The following is a 22,110-nucleotide window of genomic DNA, read 5'->3' as shown; positions in this document are numbered from 1 at the left end:
TGCGTGTGATTGTATGATCTGTAATCGGTCCCTAGTTTTATTACTGCTCCTTATTGCGCTCAGTATTTACACACACACACACACACACACACACACACACACACACACACACACACACACACACAGCTCCTTCTCTGTTTTGCATGTAAATGGCCCACATTGATCTCCTCCATGCCTCCATGTATGAATTGTCTTTTCAAAAAAAATGTAATCAATCCTCAATCCATTTTTCCTGGAGTCCTTCCTGCCACAAACAAAATCTATCAAACGGCTGCATGTGTGAGAGGATGGAGTCCTAATGAAGCGGCGTGTTCCTGCTCCACGGTGACGGCGCTCAGATAGATGTGACCTCATCCCCGTCCACACAGAGAGAGAGAGAGAGAGAGAGAGAGAGAGAGAGCTTATTATGATAAACACACAGGGAACTGCAGCTAATTGCACTCATTTCCTCTTTTATCTGAGGCAAAGCTTTCTGCTGCTGTCATTGCAGTGTGTAAACGTCTCCCTGCTGAGTGGGCTGCAGGCGTGAGTCAGGGATGGCAGGCTCAGATGTAGAGATGATGATGATGATGAACACCTTCATGTCCTCTGCCTCTGACCTGCTCACAGTGAATACATGCATGAGATTATTTAAGGGAATCTTCTTCATTAAGTAAGCGCTTTTGCAAATTAATGTCAGGGACTTGTGGCGTCAAGTTGCACACCGCCTCAGTAAGCACGCTGCTATTCTGCATCCGTTATCATTTCTGATCATCTGGTCATCGTTTAGAGGACATGAAGATGAAGGACTTGAGGAAGAGTTCATTAAGTGAGTTTTAAGTGAATTAGAAGCTTTAAAGCACATTTATGCAGAAGAGAAATGGCAGTTATGCATGTAGCCTATGTTCACACACACACAGACGCACACAGACACACACACACAGTGTTTGGAGCCGGTCTGATGGAATGTTGAGGTTAAATCACGCTGAGTGCCTCATTGATAGTAACTCGTGTTACATCCTGCAGCCAGGCGATCAGCTCAGTGTCTTTAATTACAGCTTATAGTCCTCAGTCTGAGATGCACTACAGCACACACACACACACACACACACACACACACACACACACACACAGGGGCAGGCTTTTATTGGTTTGAATCCTCTGTGAACATTAATAAGACCACAAACGCTCTTACATCATTGTGTGTTTCCTGCCAGTGATCTAAACTCTTTTGTCCGTGTGACAGCAGAGGATTGTGAATGTTTAAGAGTCCAAAGGTGTAATATAAATGAGGAAGTGATGTTAAGCTAAAGATCTCCACATCTGGACTTCATGTGACTCTTCTCACCGACGTCTTCTCTCCTTCATCTCCTCCAGTGTGTCCTCCTGCCTCTCCTCCTCTTCTCCTGTAGTTTGTAATTTGAAACATAAAGCCGTTCAGATCTAAATGCATGTCCCTGACCTTTCCATGTTTAAAGGGCCGGTCTCCACGCCCCCACGCTGCATGACTGCATGGCGTGGAAAGTTCACGTTCCTCAGACCTCCTTGTCACATGTTCCTCTCCACATTAACAACATTCGTGGACGTGACCAGAGAGCCATCATGCCAACCATGCATGGAGAGGTGGGCAGCTTGTGTTCTAACGTGTTTCCATGGCAGCGCTGGCTCTCTCTTCTTCTTTGGTCACAGATCTACGCTTTATAAATGTAAAGGCTTCTGTAAACACTCAAACAAGAAATGGAGAGATGTTCTGAGTGCTTGAGGCTTGTGGTTGAAAGAAGAAATCCAATCATTCCTCAACAAAGCCTGCGAGTGAACGGGCCCTAATAACATTACCTCATGTTTTTCAAACGCTCAAGCATGTCTGAAGTGTGAAGCTATTCATCGACCTGTGAAGTCTGCATCTGTCTTATCACTTCAGAGCGGTAAATCTGATGTGTCTGTTAACTTTTGTGAATGACCTCTGTGCTGTGTGTGTGTGTGTGTTTGTGCTGCGTCAGTATCTGTGAGCCCTGTCAGTGTGTGGAGCCATGCCACAGGGTTTAACCCCTCTGCATTGATCCCCAGGTTGCTGCTGGCTGCCGCTTAATTCTCCAATTTTCAGCTGTTAGAGATAGAATTGGAATAATAAACAGCTGAACCTCCCACTAATAATCCTGACCCCCCCCCCCCCTTCTCACACACACACACACACACACACACCCACCCCCACCCACCACCTCTCTCTCTCACACACATACACACACACTCTCCCTCTCCCTTCCTCCACCTCGGCCCTCTTCAAGGCTTCTGACACCGGGGTAGAGTTTCTCTCTCCTCTCTAATCTCAGCCAAAGCCCTGGCACTCGCTGCTCTGCTCTAATGAAATGATATCAGCCAACCTTGGGAGGCTGGAACTGATTATCACCACTAACACACACACACACACACACACACACACATGCTTAAAAGTTAGTGACACAGGCATCCACACACACATATTCAGTGTGTGTCTCTGCGCACACTCAGGTTTCTGTGTGTCGGTGCGTTGGAGGGAATTAGACCCTAATGTGTGTTTGACCAAACAAAATGTACAACGTTTGTCCTGAACTTTGTACTTTCAGGCGAAGGTGATTGGATGTTTGGTTTCTCTCGGCTCTGTAGTTCATTGGTCCGGGGCCGCTCCCAGCAGGCCTGATCGTCCTGGTAACAATTAGGCTCTGCAGTCCAGAGTTCAGGTCTGATACCTGAGGTCTGACTCATGTGGTCCACTTAGCTGCTCAGAGACGCCAGACTCTGTAGCTGCGCTCTCATTGGCTGTCAGCAGTGTCCGTCACAGTGTTTGTGATAATAGATCAAGCAGCTGTACGGTCAGGAAAGAGAAGTCCTTGTTGTCTCTGAATGGTGGAATGAATCTTTGTTAAGTGGAGTTTGTGTTGTCTTACATTTTTGAATCCTTACTTCTGGAGTCCCAGGCAAAGTTCTCCATTAATATAAACTTACTTCCTCCTGTGTTTGTCAGCATGTTAGTCTCCTCATGTTGGACTCCCAGGCAGCCCTGATGTCTCCGTGCTGACAGACGCCTGGTGTCTCCTCTGGGTGTAATGGCTGCAGCTGAATCAAAGGTACACGCTGTGAGATGTGTAACGCTTCCTGTCAGGCCTCCTCTTCACCTCCTGCACTAAGCCTGTTCCTGCCCCATCCCACTGAAAATAGCAAGTGTGCCTTGATTCGCCCTCGTCGTCCTCAGAGGAGTGATGTGATGCTCTGCCCCGGAGTGTGTGAGGCATTATCTCAGCGACCTCACACACTTTCATCCTTCACATATTCAGTCAGGACCCAGATGATGTCCTCACCTATGGATATGAGTTGAATCAAAGCTCTGCAGCTTATTTGAGCTCCCTCCTCTTCATCCTCATCTCACTGCAGAGTTCCCGTCATTGAGATTTGATTTGTTGCCAGTTTGTTTTGGAATTTAATTTTCCCACCCCCGTATGGAACACAGGAGGTGTGTCCATCATTTGTCAACCGTCCGTCCCAGCTGAGGAAGTCTGTCTATGCGGCCAATAACCCTGATATTCTGCTGAGCTAATCATCCTGTGAGGCTGCGCCGCATGCAGATTTTCATTTAACCAAATGAAATGTGTGCCTGATTCATCACTTTGGCCCGATGGAGCAGCTGACCTGCTCACACAGTTCACCGCCGGGTGATCAACCTGCTGAATGGAGGTGTTTAGTTGACGTGCTCCGGCCTGTGAGGTCAAACACGAGCACGTTGACCTGTAGCCCCGCTCCATTCAGGAGTCATTTTCAGCTTGCCACGGCTCTTTGTCTGCCTCTCATATCTCCATTAACCCCCGACTCCACACACCTACAGGCCTCTGAGCTCCGACTGTCACACTGAGCTGGACGTCCTCTCGGAGCTCGGGGAGTCGGAGCTGTCACACGAGTGCGTAGATATGTGACGGGATGTCAGAGAGAGGAGGCGGGGTCTTTAGAGTGACACCTGTCAAACTCACTCACGGGGACGGTCAAACTAGTCGGTGCAGGTTTTCCTCTCCGGGCGTCCTCTGCCGTGTTTAGGCTCTGGTTTAGCTCCGTTTTGGGCCCAGCTCGTGTCCTGGGGCCCTGAAGTCTTTGTGCTCCAGTAGTGCTGGGCTCAGCATGCTGCTTGTGTCCACACACTGCTGCCTCAGCACTAATAAGGCAATAGAGTGATAGAGAGAACACCAGAGTTGTCTGCTTTCAACATCACTTCTAAACCAAAGCCCAGCTTCCCTCCCACAGAGGCTCCATTAGCACATCTGTAGAGGGAAAACATTAAGGCTTCTAATTGTGGCGGTTGTGAAAGAGGAGCGGCTGTGTTAAGTTCTGTTAGCGCTCTAATGACTTACTGGGTTTCCTCCCATGCCTTTATTGCCCCACATTCCAGTTGGAGCCGTGTCACTGACCACTGAGACGACTCCCAGAACAGCCTGACCCACATGGCTCACAAAACACACCTCACAGGTCACGTATGTAAAGATGGACATCTCCTTCATGGACTCTCATGGTTCAATCGTGGGATGATGATCGTAATGTAATGATGCATTTCATGTCAGCGTTCCTCCTGGCTGAACACTTCCCAGCATGATGTCACATGATGCCGGGCATGAGAGGCTCTGGGCACCGAACATATGATCACACTGCCGCTCGCTATTTTCAGCCGGGCCGCCTCCTCTGTGTGGTCATTTGTTTGTGTGTGTGTGTGTGTGTGTGTGTGTGTGTGTGTGTGTGTTGTGCGGAGGGGCAGTATGGAAGCTGGGAGTAACAGGAGGAGATGACTGGATGACTGGACCATGTGGCCCTCAGTGTGGCGCTAAAAACAGCCTGACAGCTGTGTGGAGAGAGACGCAGAGAAGGAGTGTGTGTGTGAGAGACTGGAACAGCACCTGACACACACACCATGAAAGGGATGGAGCAAGGAAACATTACTGAGTCAACACATCAAATCTCTCTCTGCCTCATGATTGTAACGTTGACCTGAAACACAGAGAGCGGAGCTGTGTGTGTCTGTGTGTGTGTGTGTGTGTGTGTGTGTGTGTGTGTGTGTGTCTCTGCTGTTGTGTTTGTGTTCCTCTCAACGCCACGAACTGAAACGGCTGAAAAGAAAAAAGTTGTGATTGACGGCTTCCTTTCTTTCTTTTGGACATGATATCTATCTCATCTTCTGTCTGCATGAGTCAGAGGAGAGACTGAGAGGAGGATTCTGCATTTCACCACATTTGGACTCTCTTCACTCCTACTCCTTCATTCTGCAATTTAACCTGGTCATTTCTCTCTCTCTCTCTCTCTCTCTCTCTCTCTTTCTCTCGCCCTCGCCCCCCCATGATAGCCCTCTGTCTGTCCTTCAGAGCAGGATTGGCCGGTCCCCCCACCCACCCTGCTGCCCTCCTTCTCTCCCTACTTAAATACTTTTAGCATAAAGAGAGAGAGGGAGGGGTGGAAGAGGGGGATGGGAGAGGCATGGGGGAGGGGAGAGTTGAGTGCTCACTCTGTTGTCACTGGCCAGAGAGGGAGAGAGAGAGAGAGAGGTAGAGAGAGAGAGAGGGAGAGGGAGGGAGCAGGCAGCAGCAGTTGTGTCCCATATGTGGAAAAAAGCATAGCGCTGCACACACACACACACACACGGGTCTGCTCTGCTCCAGGGATTATCACACAGCCAGTCCAGATCAGATGGAGGGCGTGCAGGCATGAGCAGGTAAGAGCGTCCGTCCCTCTGCATCTCTGTGTCCATCTGCTGTCACAGCCTGATGAAATACCTGTGTGTGTGTGTGTGTGTGTGTGTGTGTGAACGGGCACAAGTTGACTCAGAGCGGAGAGCCTCGGAGCTGCTCTCTCTCTCTCTCTCTCTCTCTCCCTCTCTCTCTCTCTCTCTCTCTCTGGCCACTGACCACTCGATCTGTATCCCTGATCCGGAGCAAACCTCACTCTCTTCTCCTCTCAGCCTCTTCTCTCTAAACGTCTCCGTGTTCCTCTGCAGTCTGCCGCCGTGCCGTGGTTAGGAATGTTGTGCAGAGTGTAGAAAGTTGACAGTCAGTGAGAGCGGCGGTGCTCATGTTGGTGTCCAGGCAGAGCGGCCGTGCGGTGTGTGTGATTGCGTAATGTCTCCTCCATATGAGTGAGTGAATGTAAATGTGTAACTTTCTATTCTTACTTTCTATATTTACCTTAAAGATGCAGTCCAACATTCAGATAGGGATCAATACAGCAGCGTGATCAGGAGCTGGCTCTGAACTTTGGCTTTAACATTTAGGACTCTGGGATTTAAATTTTTATTTTTTTGACTGAATGATTGTTCAGATTTTTTTACATTTTCTGCTAAAAGTCAAAACAATTTCAGTCACCTCTTAAATATACACACCTGTGTAATAATGTGCTTTAAAATGTGTTTCTACGCTGTGTGTGTGTGTGTGTGTGTGTGTGTGTGTTTGCTATAAAAATGTCGAAGGTATTCAGTTTTTATTTTGATGCTCAGAGTTTTGCTTCATATTTCATAAAAACAAACAAGAAATTCTAAATGTTAAACTATTGAATTAGTGCAAAGGTAAAACTAAGCTCAAACATTTACATTTCCCTCTAAACTCCCTGCCTGTCTGTCTGCCTGCCTGTCTGCCTGCCTGTCTGTCTGTCTGTCTGTCTGTCTGTCACTGAGCTCACACGTTTCCTGCAGAACTGGATTCTGTGTCCCAACACTCGTCTGAGGAATTCAAACAGATGAGAGAGAGCAAAGCTGCAATGATGGGGAACATTTTCTCTTTCCTATGCATTTTGCTCACGCTGCTCCAAAAGTGTCCTAAGAATGCTGTCTTTATTGGCCCTCTGCACAGAGCGGCGCACAGAGCGGCGCACAGAGCGGCGGTGGTATGCACGGGGCTTTTTGTGAGGCAGATTTAGAAAAGAGCTCTTTAGAGGCTGGACAATCAGCTTAATGCCTATAATGAATACCCTGTGTGTGTGTGTGTGTGTGTGTGTGTGTGTGTGTGATAGGGTTCTCAGGTTGGTCAGTAATTCTATCATACTCTGGGTGAATTCTGGTCACTGTGTGTGTGTGTGTGTGTGTTTGTGTTAGTGTATGTGGTATGTGTGCCTTTGCATGTGGTGTGTGTGTGTGTGTGCAAGCGAGTGTGTGTGTGTGTTTAGGTTTGTGTAGCCGTGTGAGTTTGTGTTAAAGGGTTACTTGACATGTGAGTGTTTGTCCAGACATTGTGCAGCAGCCTGTAACTGCATCTCTCTCTCTCTCTCTCTCTCTCTCTCTCTCTCTCTCTCTCTCTCTCTCTCTCTCTCTCTCTCTCTCTCTCCCTCTCTCCCCCTCCCAGGGCTGTTCTCTTGTCAGTGCGAGCTCATGCCAGTGATGGACAACAGCCGGACGGACGCTAACCTTAGCTGCCGTTCCTCAAACAGCACTCCTCCTTACTGAGACCAGCTCCACAGAATGCTGAGTCCTATTGTCCCCTATAGTAAGTCTCACACACACACACACACACACACACACACACACACACACACACACACACACGCTGCTCTTCCCTCTGCGTGTCTAACCAAACAGCCGCACTTCACTTAGTTGGACTTTGACTCAAATCAATGATTGGCCTCACCAAAAAGCGACCGGAGTGCGCAGAGCGCTGTGGCGTTAACAAACACACACACACGCACACACTGAGCTCAGGACGCTGTGGAAGTGTTGGCGTGTGGCGGCGAGACGGAGAAACCTGAGTTTTTCCCTGACGTGTGCTCGGTGGAAATGTTAAACCACGGGCAGCGGCACTGTGTGAATGTTTCATCACCGGGTAGAAGACACAGATACAGAGAGAGAGAGAGGGAGGGAGGGAGGGAGGGAGGTAGAGAGAGAGACGTAGAGGGAGGGAGGTAGAGAGAGGTGGAGGGAGGTAGAGAGAGAGAGAGAATTGGAGGTCTTGATGGTTCCAGCAGCAGAAGCCCCTCAGATCTTCCAGTGTCGTTTTACAAACACATCTTTACCTCCGTGCACGCCGTCTCCTCCTCACAGACGGCTCTCTGCTGCTCTCCTCTCCTTCTCTCCCCTAATAACTGATGTGTCCAGCTCCCCCTCCCTCCTCCTTCTCCTCCTCCTCCTCCTCCTCCTCCTCCCTCCCTCCTGCCCCCCTCCCACCAGGTTTCATTCGAGTCCGGCACTCTGCTTTCTCCAAAACAGCATTGTTTGCCGACCAGCATGGGGCTCAGTAGCCTCAGTAGCCTCTGTAGCCTCTGTAGCCTCAGTAGCCTCCGTAGCCTCTGTAGCCTCCGTAGCCTCTGTAGCCTCCGTAGCCTCACCAGCCTCCTTTCCCCCCCTCAGCTCTTTAACTCGCCTCAAAGGAGCATTAACGCCATGACAGTTACATGAAAAGAGGGAGAAATCACACCGAAGGGCTTATTTAGAATCTATTGCTTCATAATGGTGTGTCTGGTGTGTGTGTGTGTGTGTGTGTGTGAGCAGCTTGATTAAGACTCATGACCGGATGTAAGCGTGACACTTTGTTTGCCTTTAGCTGAGTTCTCCCCCAGAATAACTCCTGTTATCATCTCAGCGCTCATCACATGAATGGAATCCAGATTAGTTGGCAGCGCGTTGAGCCGCTGACCTGTGTGTTGTTGTGAAACGTGTGCGGCCAGTGTTTCCTGGCTGATTTAGTGGTCTAAAATATAGTTTCCACCATTAAAATCATCTTGTTGTCATAAATCCAGATGAGTGTGTGCTGCATGTGTGTGTGCTGCTTCCCACTGAGGCCTGTGTGACTCATCCCATCTGCACCCTGCACCCTGTGAGTCCAGTGACTGCACACACACACACACACACACACACACACACACTCCCCCAGTGGACATGTACGTCTAAGAATGTCACAAACTGCTGGTGGAATTGCTTGCATGCCTTCAGAGCCGCCGCTGCTCCTGCGTCCTGGGATCTGTGTGTGTCACGTGTGTGTGTGTGTGTGTGTGTGTGTCTGTGCGACTGGCTCTCATGGTCAGCGGGCACAATGCTGGTTAACGCTTGCTGAGGCAGAGGAGCGTCTCTTGAGCGGGGCGGGGAACGCTTCAGGACAGGCGGCGAGTGCTTGTGTTTATGTAGAGCGGAGTCGTCTGAGCGCACACAGCAGTGTGAGGCGGTCGAGCTGTTTACTCTCAGACCAGTGACACACACACACACACACGCACACACTCCACTGTGCTGGCGGGTGACACTGCAGCTCACTGTCTCTTCCTTAAAGGCCGTAGTTACGACTCTGCCCGGCACAAATCTTGCTGTGAAGGCCTGAACATGTCAGCAGGACTCGTGAAGACTCTCACCCCCGTGCTGGAATTCCCTTTGTGGGAATTCAGAGCATTCCTGCTTCCAAACGCTACTTCTGACTCCTTCTGTAGATATTTCGGCCCCTGCACACACTCGCGTCCCTTTGTTCACACGCACACATGGTAAGACACTGTTACACAAGTACAGACAGGCACACACACACACACACACACACACACACACACGTATGGCTGCTTCCACATATGCACTCTCAGTCATTTGGATTCTGCATTCAGCCAGCGTGTGTGTGTGTGTGTGTGTGTGTGTGTGTGGTTCCTTCCTCCTCTGCGTGTCCGGCCGCGGCCCTCGTCTCCGGCCAGTCCAGAGGACTTCAAGCTGGGGTGAGCAGCCAGGGCCGGACCTGAGCAGAAACCTGAGAGAGATTCCAGGGGCCATGGATACTCCTGCAGGGATTTGGTGCAAAGAATCTGTAATCTGCACTTCAAACACACTCTTAAATCAGTCCCAGGCCGCCAACCCAGGAGTGCCCTAACTCTTGTTGCTGGGGGCCCCTGCTGGTGTAGCGATACCTTTTCTTTTTAAACAGCACACACACACACACACACACACACACACACACACACACACACGCACACACACACACACCCAGTCCAGATCTGGCAGCTTTTATAGCTCTCCTCTGACTGACCCCGCTCCCTCTCCTTTCTTTCTGCCGCTGTGTTTTTATGTTTTGTGTGTGTGTGTGTGTGTGTGTGTGCGTGTGTGTCTTTGTGAATGACTCGGCTAAGTCATGGAGCAGCGGCTATAGAGAAAACGGAGGAATGAATCTCATCCCGGCCCCCTGAAGGAGCGAGCTGGAGAGCCACGCCGCCGCCGCCGCCGCCGCCGCCGCCGCCGCCGTCTCTCTCTATTGTAGGCTGGGCAGTGTGAGTGGAGGGCCGGGGGGCCGGGGGGGCCGGGGCGAGGGGGGGGGGCCCTTGAGTAAACACACAGCCTACTAAAGTGTGAGTGTGAATAAGAGCCGGGATCATTAGTGTAGGGTGTGAATGGGCTCTAATTAGCCCCCTGTGTGTGTGTGTGTGTGTGTGCGCGTGCGTGCGTGCATGCGTGCGTGTGTGAGTGTGTGCGTCTGTGTGTGTGTGTGTGTGTGCGTGTGTTTTCTATGCGCCTGTGTCCACAAAAAGAGAGGTTAGGGACCCGTTGGGTGCGTTGAACCCCGTACCTTCTCCGGCTCCCTCCTCAGGTTCATCAGCTCATTAGGGAGACCTCCGCTCCGTTAAGGGCCCAATTAAGAGGCAGAGCGCTGAGGCTCATTTGGATGGCAACACTTCACTGGATTCCTGAGGCTGCACAATTCAGAAGGAGACAATCAGACACATTCACACCGCCGCGGCTAATTAGTGAAGGACTACACTTGAGGAATAACATACTTTAATCGTTCTGCCATTAGCTGTTTGAAATGCAGCGGCGCTCGTAAAACGTGCCTCCATGCAAAGAAGCCTGGCTGTTGAATGTATTGAGCTTCCTCTAATTTGTGTGTGTGTGTGTGTGTGTGTGTACTAACAGAAAGCAACAAATCCCAGAGCTGTCCGTGTGCGCAGAGGACAAGAGTGTAAACTGGGAGAACGGAGGAGCCGAGGGATTTGGCCACAAATGAGGGAATGCAACACACACTGGGGAACGGGGAGGGGGGGGGGAACGGGGGAGGAACGGGGGAGGAACGGGGGAGGAACGGGGGAGGAACGGGGGAGGAACGGTGAAATTGTGGAAAAAAAAGGGAGATTGCATGTAAAAGATGGAGGTGAGGAGAGGCAGACGGAGCAGAGATTGGGCGAGAGAGAGAGAGAGAGAGAGAGAGACAGATGGAAGGGGTGATTGGTCATCACAGAGCCTTAGGACAGCTGTTCTTTGATATATTAGTGGACACAATGACCTAAAGCCAGCCTGCAGTCACAGAAAATAGGGACCCTGTTTTCCTTGGAGGGGAGGGGGTGAGAGGGGGGAGGAGGAGGGGTGAGACGGGCTGCAGCCATTTGTGGACGTGCGTTAGCCGGCGCGGGGGATGGGGGGGGGGGGAGAGTTGTTTCTAAAATTACGAGCATGAAGTGACGCATCCAGCAATTACTGGGGGCGCTGTGTAGTTTGGTAGATTGCAGAGACGGAGGCAGTGAAAGGAGCCGGCTCGCCTCAGAGGGGCGTCCATGCTCTGCTGCACTATCATTAGCAATTCTAAACACGTTTGTCAATTAATCAATGTTTTAACAAATGCCGTGGAGTAGTTTGGCCGCTGCTGCTCCGCTTCCTGCTCTCTGCTAAACAACAACTTGACGTCGTACCTTGAATGCTCACACACCCCTGCTTCATCAGACGTAGGCTTGTTTTCTGTGTCTATCTGCTAAATAGTGAGCCAAGTGTTGTCACGGTGTCCTTAATACGATACGAGCTGCACAAAGTGACAGAACCCCGACCTGACAGCCGGCCTGAAGCGTCCCCCAAAGGGGCCTGGAACACAAAAACACAGAGCGAGTCAAACTGTCAGCCTGATGCATGGAGGAGCGCAGAGAGCTTCTGCCCAAAAGACAGAGGAAGGTGGCGAGCAGAGGACATCCCTCAATGCCACCGCAGCAGGAGACGGCCCGCTTCCTCCTGGGACGCCGGTCCGGTGAGGCGTGTTTGAAAAGAGCTGCGTCTGCCCGGCAGCAGGTGTGAAAGCTCCCCGCCTGGGCCTGGCCTCCCCGCACTGTCCTGTTATTACAGCTTTTTAGGGCCATGAAAGAGGGAGAGAGGGGGGAGAGAGAGGGAGGGAGGGAGGGAGGGAGGGAGGGAGGGAGAGAGGGAGGGAGAGAGAGGGAGAGTGTGGGGGGATTGTGTTTCTTTTGATTGATAGCAGCTCTGTGACTAAAGCATAGATTTATAATAATTTTACTCTGGCGATACCCAATTATGCACGGCTGATAAATAATGATCCCTGTTGTCCGGTCTGAGCGTTCTCCCTGTTTGAGAACCCAGGCCCAGGATCTGACCTCGCACTTCCTATTAACGCCTTTTTGGCAATACCCCACAACGATAACAGGATACACACACACACACACACACACACACACACACACACACACACACACGCCACAGCCCAGCACGCCGGTGGGGGGGGGAAGGGGCTCCATCTCTCCTCGTCCTAACGTGACATTGTGTAACACGAGTCCCATGAAGCGTACATAATCTGCAATGTGTGTGTGGGGAATCCGCCGTGGTCTTCCCAGCACACGGGGCCCAAACACACACACACACACGCGGCGTGAGATCTGATGTCATGTGTGTTTCAAAGGGGGAAAGTGAGAGAACATCCAGAGACAATTTCCCCAACTGTCTCCACCTGCCAGGCTGTGAAATGTAGCCGGGCCCTCAGATTGGTGTTTTTATGACGGAGCAGGTAGCGGAGCCATCACAGCCCAGTGAGAATGTGCCGCCTGATATTAGCTTCATAAATCACAGCAGGCAGGAGGAGGAGGAGGACGGAGCTCTGAAGGGGCCGGAGCTCAGAGCTCAGAGCTCAGAGCTCAGAGCTCAGAGGGCTTTAAGGCTTTAAAGCTAAAAATGCAGCGCCGTGTTTAAAGAAAGTTTGGAGAAGGAGAAATCATTTGTTGTGTGTAGTCGCGTGAGGCGAGCGGGTGAGCGGGCAAGCGGGCGAGCGGGCAAGCGAGCGAGCGAGCAGGGGGTTTGATCCTGAACCACATCGATCTGTCAGAGAGCGAGGAATACAGAACAGCAGAGGCAGAGGGCTGAACGGCAAAGTTTGTGATTTATCAGCACAAACTCTCTGTCACTCTCTGCCCTTCTCTCTCTCTCTCTCTCTCTCTCTCTCTCTCTCTCTCTCTCTCTGTCTGTCTCTCTCTCTCTCTCTCTCTCTCTCGTCGGCGGCGGCGTGCTTTGTATGGTGACTGGGGTGGCCTTCGTCCATCTCAAGCCTTTTCTAAGGTTCTGTTTGTCAGAGATTCTAAGTCTAAACTCAGATTCAGACACATTTCAGACAGACACACTGCAGCTTCCTCCCTCAGCCGTGTGAACAGATTGGTCACACTGCTCTCTTCATTGATTTTCCCCCCTTGTACTTTTTCCCGGTGCTAACTTCAAAGCGTTGTGTCCTTTTGAAACTGTGCGGTTGATCTGATAATCAGGCCTCTGCAGGTGTGTGTCGCTCATCACAGAACTCTTATTAATCTTTAATAAGAACAAAGCAACAAAGGCTGTATTGATCCATAGACGGTGCAGAGCCCGGATGGAGCCGAGCGCTGAGGTGTTGGTAGTTTAAGAGTAGAGGGTTGGTGGGGGGTGGAGCTCAGTCATGAATGGAGCCCTGATTGGATTGATCCACGGCGCTCTGGTTTACAAGCGGCCTCTTCACAATCGGCACAGCTTAATAGCACGCTTCTCCCTGAAGGCTTGTTGCGTCCGTGTCGGTTTTGTTCCTGGGGGCAAGGGAAAACAAAAGTGCCGGGAAAGTAGAAGGGGAAAGGAACCCCACGGGAGCTGTGAGACGCCACTGGAGTCCTCCGTCTCCGGGCTTCCTGCCAAGATCGCGTTTCACCTCTCCCACTGATACCTCCTTTATAGGAAACCACAACACAATCTAGAGCGCTGCCAGCCGGAACGGGCCGGGAGACGATTCGGTTTCAATCTCTCTACGTGAACGATCCGCCGTGACTTTGATAATGAACGGGCGGATAAAAGTGAAGTGAACCTAACACACTCCTCCCTCTGAGCTTTAAGTGCTCCAGTTCTGCTGCGGGCCCTCGGCTGAGTGAAAGCTCATTTCTGTAGAAGAGAGGGAGAGCTCGTCTTCATCACGCGCTCGCTCCCTACAATAGCATGCGGCTCACACAGGTCCCTCAATAAATCCCAGGCTGACACAAAAGCTGTCAGTGGACTGCTGCTGAATAGATTAATAAGATTTCCATAATTAGACAGGCCCCTGACAATAGGATCCTTCAGGCTTTGTCTCAGGGCCAACTGGATTGTCCGAGCCGCGCACGTCTGCCGGACGGCCATCGACCACAATGGCCGCACAGACAGTAAGGCGGTCAGCGGAGAGAACATCTGTCTCTCCTGGGGCCAAGAAACACACACACACACACACACACACACACACACACACACACACACACACACACAGGGAAGTTTCATATGCATACGCTCAAGGTTCTTATCAGCCTTCTTGCAGCCGACTAACAGAGAAGCGTCCCTGTCCCACCCGTGTTTCTTCTTTAATCTGTGATCACAGCCGATTTCTGTTACATTTGACAAGAATAAAACTTGTACAAAGTATTAGATAGTCTTCCTCCACTCTTGCGATGGAGCACAGATCACATTCAGCACAGCTACAAAGGCTTCTGACATAACTGAATGTGTTTTCCACTTTGTTATACCTGGATGTCCTCAGTCGTTCCTAATAAAAGGGCTGTGATCCATAACCTCCTCTATTATCAATAAGTTATTGGAAAAAAAAACAAAGGTTACTAAGTGAGCTTGTGATAATGGAGCTTAGTTTGAATTACAGAGCTGATAACAGAAGATATGATTCTTATAAAAGGTATAAATAATTTGATTAAAGCCTTTTTCTTCTTTGTTTTGCTAAAGCAGAAAGGGTTAAATGGAGGTCCGTCCCTGCTGTGTGTGTCGTACCGAAGCATGTATGAAGTTCATCCACTGGCTGCTCTGCTGTCCACAGGCGCCCACATTGTCCTGATTTCCTCCTCCCTAATCTTAGCTCTCTTCCTGTGCCTCCAGTGAATTAATCTACGCCACGGCTCTGATTCAGGCAGGAGTGTAGATTAGATCTGAGCAGCGCTGCTTAAAGAAGACAAACCTCCACAATCCTGCAGAAAAGCAAGATCTCATTACACGGAAAGGGTTAAACGGCACTGCAACCCTGCTGTGTTCATCAGGAGTGAGTGGCAGGCGGCCCGCTTGTCTAACTTACTGTGTACACACACACGCACACACACAGAGAGAGAGAGAGAGAGAGAGTTATAGGGCATAATGCAGCTTTTAAAGACTTACAGAAAGTGAGTCATTACTGGCAGGTTTGAAGGCGTTAATAGTGGATTGGTTCCTCAGGTACGGGCAGCTGGCCCTTACCCTGGACGAGGGGGGGGGGGGAGTGTGTGAGAGGAGTCCATTCTGTGTGTTGGTGCTACTCAGATGATGGAGTGGACAGCAGTTAGCCCGCCTCACTGAGTTCTCCAATGTCCGCTCCTGTCCGCTAAGAGAGGACGGCGCGCCTGCTGTCCACTCTTTCCCCTCCGTCCCTCCTCCCTCCCTCCCTCCCTCCCTCCCTCCTCCTCTCCCTCCCTCCCCGCTGCAGGTTTTATGAGCTCCCCTGGGCTCTCATCCATCTCTGTCACACACAGGCCCCATTATTGGGCCTGCACACAAACTGGTTGGGCTGCAGATGGGAAGGGCCTGCAGGACATATATGCTTTCTGCTGCTGCTCGGACAAAGACCTGCAAGTCAGACGGCAAAAATATGCAGTCAGCTGGGTGTGGAGACGGCAATGTCTCTAACGTGTAACAACAGAAGAGCAGGCAGTGTGAGAACGCTGTTGTGCTCCTGGTTGCGGTGTGTGTGTGTGTGTGTGTGTCTGCTGGAGCTTAGGGAAGCACTTGAACTGGTTCGGCCATTGGGAACTTAAGGCAGTGGATTTGAATATGAAGGACATGATAATCCAATGGCCATCTGGTCCGCCGGTCCCATCTGACTGAATAAATAACGGGCGTAATCTGAAAACACACACGGGGAGGTTTGGAGAGCGGGCGGAGAAAGAAAGAGGACAGAGAAGTCTAGCAGGCAGAGCAGCGACAGAATCAGGAGCTGTGGATATTGAATTTTGATTTAAATGGCAATAAGAGGCCCGGCTCCACACACACACACACACACACACACACACACACACACACGGAGGCATGAATAATGAATCATCAGGCGTCAGGCACAGAGGCTTCAGTCTGATTCCTCTCTCCTGCCTGAAGTCGTCCTCACCTCAGGCTAAACGGTGACAGTTCAATAATGCCAAACTATGTGTGGAATGTGGAGCTGATGCCTCAGCGAGAGGTCGGGCCGGTTATCATGAAACACCCGATTCATTTACTGAAGCCATGTGTTGAGATCTTTGACTCATTTACAATCTAATCTGTATTAGCTCTTCATCCTGAGAGTGCAGGTGTGAGCATGCAGCAGAGGTTTAACACTGAGGCTGTACAGCTACATGGACTCAGCCTCAGCCTCAGCCTCAGCTCAGCCTCAGCTCGGCCTCAACTCGGCCTCAGCTCGGCCCACACATGCTCCGCTTGTGAAAGTGCTTTACTAGAAAATAGGAGTGGGTTTCACGAGAAATAGGGAAGGAAAATGGGATTCATGGGAAGAAAGTCTCCCTCCTTCCTGTAAGCTGGACGGTGTGCTGGTGCACAGCAGCCATGATCAATCAGGCCTCAGCCAGAGCCGGAGTCAGCCAGAGGAACACACATTCCACTTTCCCAATGTTCCATGGGAGACTGTGCTGATGAATAGCACACTATGCTGCAATTCCAAACCCAACCCCCCTCTTTCTTTCTCACTCTCTCCACACCACTGTCCACACACACACACACACACACCCGCTCCCTCCCTCTGTCCAGCCGGCCACTGGGCCTTTGGAGCTGTGGGGTGGGTGGGTGTTAGGGAGGGGATGGGGGGGGGGGGCTGCTGGGCGGAGAGAGCAGGCATTCAGAGCAACATGCACAGGGAGATAACAATAGCTCCTCTGGGAGAGCTGCAGATGCTCACGGCTCAGGGAATAGAGGGATCTTATCACCGCTCTGAACACAAGCTGGGGAACCGCACAACAACAACACAACCCACCATCTCTCTCTCTCTCTCTCTCTCTCTCTCTCTCTCTCTCTCTCTCTCTCTCTCTCTCTCTCTCTCTCTCTCTCTCTCTCTTCCCCTGCCTCTCTCAGAAACCCGAGCTCCCTTCAGCCTCCATGCGTGACGGTAACACAGAGAAAGATTCTTCTCCAAACAGAAGAAAGCCCCCATTCCTGAGGGGAGGTGGTGTGTGTGTGTGTGTCTGTGTGTGTGTGTGTGTGTGTGTGTGTGTCACTGTGGACAGAGTCATCAAACAGACATTAGTTACAAGCTTCATATGATGCATTTTGTTTTAGTTTAAGGGGAATATTGATCCGTTTCCTGGGAACGATGCAAGTCTGAACACAAACCGTCTCACACACTCAAGCACAGAGCGTGTGAACGTAGCAGCTCTTTCACCTCCACCCTCATGTTCTCTTCTTCACCTCCACCCTCATGTTCTCTTCTTCTCCTCCACCCTCATGTTCTCTTCTTCTCCTCCACCCTCATGTTCTCTTCTTCCCCTCCACCCTCATGTTCTCTTCATCCCCTCCACCCTCATGTTCTCTTCTTCTCCTTCACCCTCATGTTCTCTTCTTCTCCTCCACCCTCATGTTCTCTTCTTCCCCTCCACCCTCATGTTCTCTTCTTCTCCTCCACCCTCATGTTCTCTTCTTCTTCCCCTCCACCCTCATGTTCTCTTCTTCTCCTCCACCCTCATGTTCTCTTCATCCCCTCCACCCTCATGTTCTCTTCTTCTCCTTCACCCTCATGTTCTCTTCTTCTCCTCCACCCTCATGTTCTCTTCTTCTCCTCCACCCTCATGTTCTCTTCTTCCCCTCCACCCTCATGTTCTCTTCATCCCCTCCACCCTCATGTTCTCTTCTTCTCCTTCACCCTCATGTTCTCTTCTTCTCCTCCACCCTCATGTTCTCTTCTTCTCCTCCACCCTCATGTTCTCTTCTTCTCCTCCACCCTCATGTTCTCTTCTTCTCCTCCACCCTCCTGATGTCTGACCTGGTTTCCTTGTGTGTTTGCTTCCCTCAGGCTTGTTAAAGATGCACTGGAACCCAGAGCATGCCCAGCCCCTCAGCCAGTGGCCTGAGCAGCACCTGGACGTTTCCTCCACCACCTCCTCTCCGGCCCACAAGGCCGACTTCTACAACAGCCGCAACCGTGGCTCCTACAACTACGCCTGGGCCAACGATGACATCTCCGCCCTCACGGCCTCCAACCTGCTAAAGCGCTACGCCGACAAGTACGCCGGCGTGCTGGACTCGCCGTACGACCGGCCGCCCACTGTGGGCTCCTACCCAGAACCGGGGGCCTTTGGCCTCAACGGTCCAAAGACTGAGCTGGAGCCCTGGTCCCTGTCTCACAGCACTGACAGCTCCTACTCCCTGGTGCCCCCTGGAGGCCACGACAGCCTCTCAGGCTCCAAGGGCGTAGCCGTGTCGGGCGGCCCCCCGGGTGTCGGCAGCGTGTCGGTGGTGAACAGTAACCTCTCAGACTCAGGCTACAGCGGCAGCAGCTCCTGCAGCGGCTCGCACTCAGGCGAGTACCCGTCTAGTTACAATGGCACCTACCTGTCATCAGGATACTGCCCACAGCCCGGTGCGGCGCTCCCCCCCGCCTCCCTACACACTCTGCAGTCCACCCCCACCCTGGTCCCCAGCTACAGCCCCACCACACCGGTCTATAACTACCCCCCCAGCACATACCCCCACCAGACCAGCCTGGCCTCCAGCTACAGCCACCCCTCTGCAGCCTACCTGCCCTCCGCTCTGCCCGCTCCCACCCCTGTTCCCTCAAGACCCACAGTGGTCGGAGGAAGCTACAACTACCAAAGCACCGCACTCGGCACGTCTGAGTCCGGAGGGACATTGAAGAGAAAAGCGTTTGAGATGAGTTTAGAAGAAGACGAGGCCGGAGACGGCTCTCGCTACAGGAAGTACGGGTACGACCCTCTGAAGGCCGGGGGGAGTTCACCCTACAGTGTTAGTGACAAGACGGAGTGCAGAGGAAACGGCTTCAGCGGCGCCGGCAGCACAGAGCCTCAGACCTTCAAGCCCGGTAAGCCCCCCTCCTCCCAGCCGCTGGTGTCTCCTCAGTACGCAGGAGAGTACAGCCCTCCTGCAGGCATGACCGGGGAGAATGGAGTGGGCGAGCAGGGCTTCGCCCAACAGCATCGCCCTCAGGCCCACAAACGCCCTCCATTGTGCAGCCCACCTGTGGAGAGTCTGAAGAGCCCGGACCCCCGACTGCTGGACTTTGTCAACGGGGAGTTATTAGACTGCAGTCCAGCTCTGGGCTGGGGTGAGCTGGCTGGACTCACCCATGTGAAGGCCGCCCTGGAAGAGGACCTCCTGTGGCCCGTACTGAGGCCCAGCCCCGCAGTGAGACCACCCAGAACCGTCCTGCTGTTTGGGCCGCGTGGAGGCGGGAAGATGACGTTGACTCGTTCTTTAGCCTCTCAGCTGGGAGCTTCTCTGTACCGGATAAGTGGAGCCGTGCTGGCTTCTAAAGGGAAGGCGGAGGCGGAGCACGTTTTGGGGGCTCTGCTGCAGGTGGCGGCGGCTCGGCAGCCGTCGGTGGTGCTGCTCAGCCAGGTGGAGGCCATGGAGGAGGAGGGGCTGAGGCAGACGCTGCTGGCCGCCCTGGAGAAGGCCCAGGGGGGGACCGCAGGTCTGGTGATCCTGGTCTGTGCCACCGGTCGCCCTGATCTGCTGCAGGATGCGGTCCATCGCAGCTTTGCTAAGCGTTATCACGTGGGCCTGCCGGATGTGAGTATGCGCAGACAGGTGCTGCTGCAGGCTCTGGCACCCCAGGGCTTCAGCCTGAGCGAGAGGGAGCTGAGTGCTGTGCTGCAGCGCAGTGAGGGCTTCTCAGTGTGGGACCTGCTGCAGCTGTGCCAGCAGGCTCTCTCCTCTGCCTCCTCCTCCTCCTCCTCCTCCGGGGTCTTACACGGCCTGACTTCACCCTCCTCGCCCCCGGCCTTCACAGACTTTGAGAATGCCTTCTGTAAGGTGCGCCCACACAGCACCCCTAAAGAACTGGACACTTGTATAGAGTGGAGCAAGGTGTATAGCCACTGAGGGAGCGGCCGGTCGGCCCCCGGCCCCCCGGCCTCCTGCCCACCGCCCCATCTCTGCTTTGACATGGAAAGCCTCGGGAATGTTTAGTTGTTGTTTTGTAATTACCAATTATGCAGCCAAAAAGTGAGAGAAGCCCGGCGATGTGGGCGAGCGGACGGAGCTGCGGGGGTGCTGTCTTGTTTTTTGCTAAGAATATCCACAGTATATGAGTTTTCCCAAAGAGAAGGAGGAAGAACAGGCCTGGTAGAGAGGGAGAGCTTATCAGAGGTTGGGTCATTCATGGGGAAATCACACAGCGATCCGGATGCTCTCAGACATCCTGATCAGTCTTGGTCCAGGACAAAATCAGTTATTTGTTGCTAGGTAACGTGGTCCAAGATTCTGGATAATCAGGGTTTAAATCCCCCTTTGACTGACTGCGACTCTCAGGATCTATTTATTGCCGGTCCGCTCCCATGTTGTCCTCAGTTTGGTTGAGTCATTGTAACGCCACTTAATGGGTTCAGACCAAGCAGCAGCTCAGCAAAACACACAGTTTCTGACCAAATAACACGAGTAATGGGCGAGCAGTGCTTTAAATTCTTCCAAACAGCATCAAGCGTCAATCACAGTGAAGGAGTTCAGTCTTTTAGAGCTTCACACCAAATCAGTGGAACACACAACCCTCACAGGCTCTTAGACAGAACATCACACACTTTGTTTTCACATGAATCCAGTCGTAGTAACATGATTGACAGTTATAGGTCCTTAACTTCCTCATACATTTATTCTAATTGTCACATTCCTCATTGACTGCAGTTTTCCTGAGAGTCCCACTTTAGCAGAGCAACACCCGCACACACACACACACACACACACACACACACACACACACACACACACCTGCTTCTCCCACAGCGCCTCTGCTTTGGATTTTGCTCGACTCCTTTTTGTGTTTTTTAGAGTTTAGTCTTGTTTGAAATGCTCAGGAAGAATTTCTTTACCTCAGAAATATGAAATAAAGAATGTATGTAATCTTAGGGTCTTAGTAGAGAGCGGCACGGAGCGAGGGGAGGGCGAGGGAGGGAGGGAGGGAGAGAGAGAGAGAGAGAGAGAGAGAGAGAGAGAGAGAGAGAGAGAGAGAGAGAGAGAGAGAGAGAGAGAGAGATCATCTGGGCTTTTACCTCTTGCGTACGGGAGAGAAACTTGAATATGCTACAAAGAGTAACAATGAATGTACTTCAGGTATTTCAAAGGATATTTGATGCCATAAATCCATGTATTATTATATATGAATATATAAATACATTTTCTTTTCTGTTCTTTTATCCTTTTCTTTTTATTGTAGTTGATGGTGGAGTGATGATTGTCTTCATGAAATGCTTTGTAGATTACAGAAAATATTCCTGTTTTGTTGGACAAACTGCTCACAGATCACAGAGAGAGAGTTTGAAACGTTTGAATGTTTACATTTCCTGCTTGTCTGCTCTTCCTCCCCCAGCTTTAAGGCAACAACATATCACCTGAACGCACACAATCAGTGATGGGCTGAGCACAACAAACCCACATTCATATGTCCAGTGAGTTCCACAGTCTCTCCTCTCAGCTGATCAGTGTCCATGAGCCCAACATGGTGACGATCCAGAGCTCAACCTTCCACCTTCACTCGCTCACTTCTCCTCTTTTAACAAGCTGGAAAAAGCTGCTCAGCGGCCTGCGGGCACAGAGGTCGGGCCTGTGTGACTGTTGTTGCCTCGGTCCGGAGGAGGCACACACACACACACACACACACACACACACACAGAATGATGTAATATTTCCCAGCACCCTCTCTGCTCCCTTGCTCGCCCTCCCACCCCTCATCAGTCTCTTTCTCTTTTTCCCTC

At 51.6% G+C, this 22,110-nt stretch overlaps 1 protein-coding gene across 1 annotated transcript; it reads left to right on the top strand.

The window, feature by feature from the left end:
- The first annotated feature begins 5,513 nt into the window (after nucleotides 1-5,513).
- fignl2 (fidgetin like 2) lies at nucleotides 5,514-20,268 on the top strand. Its single transcript, XM_076171908.1, has 3 exons — nucleotides 5,514-5,698; nucleotides 7,317-7,457; nucleotides 18,198-20,268. Exons 2-3 carry the CDS (start codon nucleotides 7,433-7,435, stop codon nucleotides 20,243-20,245), a joined length of 2,073 nt encoding a protein of 690 aa, XP_076028023.1. The 5' UTR covers nucleotides 5,514-5,698; nucleotides 7,317-7,432; the 3' UTR covers nucleotides 20,246-20,268.
- The last annotated feature ends 1,842 nt before the right edge of the window (nucleotides 20,269-22,110 follow it).

Source organism: Genypterus blacodes, unplaced genomic scaffold (genome assembly GCF_046128005.1).
Source record: "Genypterus blacodes isolate CSIRO-AG114 ecotype Tasmania unplaced genomic scaffold, CSIRO-AGI_Gbla_v1 ptg000274l_1, whole genome shotgun sequence".
Taxonomy (NCBI): domain Eukaryota; kingdom Metazoa; phylum Chordata; class Actinopteri; order Ophidiiformes; family Ophidiidae; genus Genypterus; species Genypterus blacodes.
Note: the sequence above shows the minus strand (reverse complement) of the source record. Positions and strands in the feature narration are given on the sequence as shown.

Bases quoted from the DNA above. Each gene is read 5' to 3' on its own strand.
- fignl2 (XM_076171908.1), top strand. From the start codon at position 7,433: ATGCTGAGTCCTATTGTCCCCTATA. The intron at 7,458-18,197 runs GTAAGTCTCACA...TGCTTCCCTCAG, and splicing joins GAGTCCTATTGTCCCCTATA to GCTTGTTAAAGATGCACTGG.